The sequence below is a fragment of the Leiobunum rupestre genome, chromosome 7 (assembly GCF_980474605.1).
Source record: "Leiobunum rupestre chromosome 7, qqLeiRupe1.1.hap1, whole genome shotgun sequence".
Classification (NCBI taxonomy): domain Eukaryota; kingdom Metazoa; phylum Arthropoda; class Arachnida; order Opiliones; family Sclerosomatidae; genus Leiobunum; species Leiobunum rupestre.
In genome coordinates, this window is record NC_143390.1 from 54763232 (window position 1) to 54769886 (window position 6655).

The 6655-nt window shown below is 39.0% G+C and overlaps 1 protein-coding gene across 3 annotated transcripts in view; it reads left to right on the forward strand.

Annotated features, from left to right (window-relative positions):
- The window catches only part of Eaat1 (Excitatory amino acid transporter 1), a 46614-nt gene extending 40165 nt beyond the window's left edge, over positions 1-6449 (forward strand). For all 3 annotated transcript variants that reach the window (XM_090181657.1, XM_090181659.1, XM_090181658.1), the window contains 5 exons: positions 577-760; positions 1116-1349; positions 2537-2781; positions 5231-5315; positions 6051-6449. In XM_090181657.1, the coding sequence (XP_090037783.1) occupies positions 577-760; positions 1116-1349; positions 2537-2781; positions 5231-5315; positions 6051-6261 (959 nt within the window). In that variant the 3' untranslated portion in view covers positions 6262-6449. The remainder of the gene's footprint in view (positions 1-576; positions 761-1115; positions 1350-2536; positions 2782-5230; positions 5316-6050) is intronic.
- The last annotated feature ends 206 nt before the right edge of the window (positions 6450-6655 follow it).

The following is a 6655-nucleotide window of genomic DNA, read 5'->3' on the forward strand; positions in this document are numbered from 1 at the left end:
AAATTTCACCAACCAGGGTTTTACATAAGGCACTAGTCACGGCATTTGACTACTAAAATAAATGCCCTGATTACTAAAATTAATTTAAAACTGGGCGCTCACTAATCAATTTGACTAGTAAAAAATTTACTTAAATATTAATAAATAATGGCGAATATGGCGTATCATAAATTCATCATTCATCAATCGCATTTTTTAAAAATCACAACATTATCAACTCAATTGATAATAAACTCCTATTTTAATTCTGACGAGTTAAGCAAAATTTGACTGTCATTCGAGTTTTTATACCCCCACTTGTTTGTGACTTCTAAAATAAATTAGGATAGGAGGCTCATTAGACAGGCTGACTACTAAAAAATATATCCTTGTGTCCAACCAACGTGTGCGTCAATGGCGTCGAAAGATGACCGTTTTGGGGAACCAATGAGATACGGGGCCGATTTAATTTTTTACGGGGAAGGAGCTTACTCTTCGAGCATGATTGGGATATAGTCATTCTCCCCGAGTAGAAATAAGAACATTCTTGGTTTTGGTGCATTAATAAATAAATGAGTAAATGAAAATGAATTTCAGTGCCAGTGAACGATTGGAAAATCGGTTCGGAGATCGGAGGAGGGACGAACATCCTGGGGCTGGTGGTGTTCAGCGTTGTGTTGGGAATCGTCCTGGGCAAGATGGGCGCCCAAGGAGAACCGCTGTTGAACGTCTTCACCTCGCTCGGAGACGCCATGATGATGATCACCAAACTCGTCATTTGGTGAGTTTGTCACCAAAGAACGGGCACGGATTATGTCCAAGAGATAGACAGCAAATTTGAGAAATCTCGGGAAATCCCGATAAATAATGATAAAAATCTGAAGAAATTTGGAGAAATAATGGGGAGATATTTGGGGAAGTAATGGGGAGATATTTGGGGAAGTAATGGGGAGATCTTTGGGGAAGTAATGGGGAGATCTTTGGGGAAGTAATGGGGAGATCTTTGGGGAAATAATGGGGAGATCTTTGGGGAAATAATGGGGAGATCTTTGGGGAAATAATGGGGAGATATTTGGGGAAATATTATTGTCTTCTGGTATCAAAACTTGATTTTACCTTCATAAAACATTTTCCAGGCTATCGCCAGCCGGTGTGTTTTTCTTGATTACGGCTAAAATCGTCGAAATGGAAGATTTGGGATTTTTGGCTGGTCAATTGGGAATGTACACGCTGACCGTGCTGATCGGACTGCTCATCCATGGACTCATTGTCCTTCCCATTCTCTACTGCATATTCTTGAGGGGGCTTCCATTCAAGTACCTTTCCGGGATCATCCAAGCTTTAACCACAGCCTTCGCCACTTCATCCAGGTAATCAAACTCATCAATGCTAAAAATTTCGAAGTGAAGGAATATTGGATTTATAATTCCAATTAGCCTTTTCATTTCGCTTTGAGCCACGTAGCGGCCAATGCGAGATATTTATAAACTGCATAATTTTTGTCTGCTAAGGAGACGATTTGTTAGCTTAAAACCAAAGGCATCTGCTTAACAAATGCAAATTCAGTAGTTTACGAACTTCTCTCGTTGGCCGCTACGTGGCTCTAAATACACTGATAATTATTATTGAGTTTTATTTATTGAAAATGGCTTATTAGTACTGCGGTTATTCGTTGGATGCTCATAGCGTCGTAGCTAAGCTCCGCCTCGACATATTTCTACGTCACAAATCACGAGGCAAAACACCACACGATTCTATTGGGCAAATTATTACGTGACCACGATGGACCTCTTAAGGTCATGGCCGAAATGAATCTGTTACCATGACAACGAAAAAAAAGGCCACCGACCACGCGGTCTAGTTTTCTTCCAGTTTAAGAGGGAGAAAGAAAAACCTCACCGCCGAATCCTGATTCCCGTAAGAGCCACCACGCCCTTCCACCTTTCCGAGTGTACTCTAAGAATATCTGGAAAATAAAGGCTTTAATTTAACATTCTATAAAATCCCAGATAAGCTGTCGAAACCCTTGGCAAAGACTTTAAAGCTATTGCTATAGGACTGCAACTTTCATTATTCTTTGGTTTTAAGAATTTCGCTGGGAACCAGAGTTGCATGTTTGCCAGATAAAAGATAATATGAGCCGCCCTGGTTCATGAAAAATCGGTCCAAACCTTCAGCTTCTCTATGTACAAAAGTAAATAACTACATAAGTAGTATTTTATAGAATAGTCTATCGCGACACACACTCTGTTAACTTGAATAAGTTCTATGTTTTAAGGAACCAATGAGATTATTGTGTTTTAAGGGAGGAGCATACTGACAGACCGTGAAGTGAATTGGAAGAAACATTATAAATCGCCCTAACCAAAATGTATTTATTACTACATAGTGAGAATAACTATGTGTAGACGATTATTAGTGATATTACCTCTGCTCCCAATCGCCCTCATGCTCCTTCCCCTTAAACAAATTCCTTAAAACTGAATATCCCGCGGATAGTTATTCTCTCTGAGTATAAATATATAGAATCTTAGTCCACCAATCTGTTCCTCCTCAGCTCGGCGACCTTGCCCGTGACCTTTTCGTGCTTGGAAGAGAACAACGGTATCGACCGGCGAATATCTCGTTTCTGCCTGCCCATCGGAGCTACCATCAACATGGACGGAACCGCACTGTACGAAGCCGTGGCCGCCATCTTTATCGCCCAGATGAGGGATGTCCCCATGGACGTTGGCAAGATCGTGGTCGTCAGCATCACCGCAACCGCTGCCAGCATCGGAGCCGCTGGAATACCCCAAGCAGGTACCCCTCCACCCCCTGAAAACAGAGTTGCCAGTTTGACGAAAAATTGCCTAAAATTTAAAAAAAATTCCATCAAGAAAGGAGCCTATTTTATAACCAATATTAAAGACTCCACCAATTTTTGTGGAAATTTTTTAAAGTTAAGTAGGAAGCAGCACTCAATATAGGTATCCTCTAAGGGGGGGGGGCAGCAACACTAGAGCAGGGTGCCATTTTCAAGGCTGACAACGCCCTGTTTATCGACGTTAAGCAAAATTTATAGAAGTAACTAAGAACTACGAAAATATTAAACAATGGCACCATGAAATTATACTTATCAAACTCTGGGAATTGACTGGCGCCCTCTAGGGCTTACATTTTCATATAGTCATCGAAAATGGAGTTCATAAATTGTAATTTAATATTTTAATTTTAATTTTTATAATTGTAACAATTATAATAATTAAAAAGTTATCTTCCCATTTTTTAATTTTCAATCCGAGTTGGGGAAAATTTTCTCAGTTTCGCATTTTCCAGATGTCGCTTCGGACAGGGTATTACGCCTTCGCTCCGCGCGTATCGTTTGTATTACGACGTTGCAGTGCGTTGATGATAATAAGTAAAAGAAAGATGATGATAACGGACAGTAATTAGGATACTCAATGAAATTCTCGATTGAAATGCTTTTATTGACATATAATAATAACACAAAAATGGCAATAATAAACAAAAAATTAAAAATGGGACTTCTTACGTAAATCTGGCGTATCCTCGGGATACCTGGCAGCCATGGTGAGGGTTATACGCTTAAATTGGGGCGGTAAAGAAAAATAATAAAGAAAAAGAAACTTGCGTTAAGCGCTTAAATTTACTTGGAGATTTTATGGGGAGAGTAGCTCTAAATTTAAACTGGCGTCGAGAAGGTAGAAATCGTTTAAGATACAGTTCGGGGCTCTCGACACGGGGCTTTTCTCGTTCTCGGAACAGGAAATTGACAAAACACTCCAACTTGGTATTAGAGGAATTATTGGGGAGTATCGATTTAACATGGTTAGACTCAATCTTTTAACCTGTCGGGGATTAGCGTATATTCTTCAACGTAGTTTTTTCGTTTCAGGGGATAGTAAGGGGGGGTTTTCAAGGAAATTTTCAACGTTACTGGTTCGCTGTCAGGGGATGTTGTCTTCTTTTCGCTGGCTCTGTTTCTTGGTGTCTCGAATATCTGGATACTGCAAAAGCGACTTGGACGACTTATTTCTCGAAGAGAAGGGGACGGACGCTCTTTCTTATTTAGAACTGTCGCCTCATGGTGCAATCTGACCTTCTCGGTGGATTTTCTATTTTTTTCCCGGCGCCGGATTGTCTATCTGGGGGAAGGTAACACTAAGGTGGGACAATGAATAGAATAGGTTCGCTAAATTATGGTTTTAAAGAAATTTTTCCGTTTTATGGGTTTTTTAATTTAATTTTAATATTTAGAATTTTAAATTATGTCTATTTTCTGGGAATTTTTGGGGCTTTCTAACCATACCACGCATGACATACCAAGTATAGTAGGGGTTAATTAAGTGTATTAAAGGCTTTTTATTAATTGGGGATTTTTGATTAAACTTAATGTATACTATGGAAAATTATCGTATAAAGGATTATGGGATACACAAATGAGAAACAATCTTAATTCTATTAACATTCATCAATGGGATACATAAAACGAAAAATTTCATAAAATAAACAAATATATAAACCAAAAAAACTTTTTTTTTCGCCATATGGCTCCACAGGGGTAACAAGGGTTAGGTCGTTTCCCTTCTGAGAAGTATAATCATGAATATATCTAGCTATGAATATCTAACCCTACGATATAGCCCTTCTATCATCTATGATTGATCACGTGACTAGATAAGCCCAACCCAAATTTTAGCGGGAGGTTAGAGAGTCTATTGCTATTGTATATTCATAGCTAGATATATTCATGGTATAATGGCAGCATGAGACAATGTTATACATAGTTCTTAGTTGTTTCTATGCGTTCTTGCAGGAATTCATACCTCTACTTGGAATGCTTATCCTGGCGTATCGCGTATGGTAAAATCACTGACGACTTTGGCCCCGAGTACGGGAGAAAAAAATCCCCTTTGCGCGCGCTTCCCTCTCACGTAGTTGTTTGCTAAGTTAACATAGTGACGTCAAAAAAACCGTCAGCCACATATAGACGAAAATCTGCCGCGATAAGCATTCCAAGTAGAGTTATGGATTTCTGGTTCTTGGTATAAGATATAATATATTTTCGAAGTGTATATTTGGAAAGTAGAGGAGGTTAAGATCGTCCATTTGGGCATCCCTGTACTAGAGGGTATTTTACCATTTAAGAAATGGATTAGAAACGCTCAAAAGAGCCGATCTGGCAACCCTGACCGCAAACGCGTCTGATGATTTTCCCGCTTCTTATGTTGGTCTTATGCCATTGCAGGTCTGGTGACGATGGTGATGGTTTTGAACGCTGTGGGACTACCCGCCGACGACGTCGCTTTGATCTTCGCCGTGGATTGGTTGCTGTAAGTGCGCTATTTATTTGGGTTCAGTGTTACAGATTAAAATTTTAAGACTAGGTCAAAAATAACAAATACTCCCCTGATAAAGTTTAAAAAAAAATAGGTGCTTCAATAAAACATCTTCAAGGATATCGCCTAGAAGTAATGTTTCCGAGAGCCAGGACCTGCAAGTTAATGTTTATATAGTGCTTGTAGAAATGATGGAAATCTTTTTTCGCTGTACGGTATGCAACTAGTGTGTCCTAGGTATCTTTTTTTGACATATTAAGGTTAGCGAAAACATGGCAGGTGAAAAGTTTATATTATTTCAATAACCATTATATAAACAGTAGCTTGGCGATTCATTAGATGATGTTTTATTTAAGCCCCTTTTTGGAATTTCAGTTTACATAGTCACATAGCGGCTAACGTGAGAAGCTCAAATCTGCTGGATTTTCGTCTCCTAAGTAGGCGATAAATCAAGAAGCGTCTGTTTAGCAGACGAACAACCAGCAGCTTTTGAGTTTCTCGCGTTGAACTCTAAGATCTGCCTCGAATTGTGTTACCCTGAAAGGATCCCTTATGAAATATTAAACCCCTTTTCAGTTTATATTTAGCCACCTAAACTGCAGGATTTTCGTCTACTAAGTGCATAATTTGCTATTATAAAACGCAATGCGTCTGCTAGGCAAATTGAAAAGGCTGATTGCCTTCAAAGATGGACATGATAAAATATGATATATTTTTCTTTTAAAACAGAGATCGATTCCGAACGGTGGTCAATGTCCTGGGAGACTCAATCGGGGCCGCCATAGTGGCTCACTTAAGCAAAGATGACCTGAACAGAATGGACGAACAAATGCAGGAGATATCGGACAAGCAAGCGAGAAATGCCTCGATCACATCTTCCGGTTACGCGGCGGAAGAAAAATTAACAGCGCTACAAAATGGCGACGATAAGCCACAGTAAAGACAGAAAACGCACGATTTCACGCGTATTCCATCCACATTGTTTACTTTTTTATTCAACGTCGAAGAAGATAACTTAAAACTAAATTATTTACGATTAACAACAGAATATTTTCTCTTGATACTGATTGTAGCCGTTTTAGAACTTGTAAATAAATTTGTGCAACCAGTTTTTTACGTTTTTAATAAGATATGTAATGTTTTTGAATATTGACAACGCCTAAACTGTGTTAGTTCAAAATTTAAGCGCGGATAGCAAGGTAATACAGTAGTTACCTTTTTAGCCTCATCCCCTCTAGTTAGGTGGTGGTGGTGATGTAAGTCACTACAGCTTTGATTGTTTCCCCGCTAAACATTAAATTATCTTTAAAAGCATTTGCTAGAGATTTAGTTGG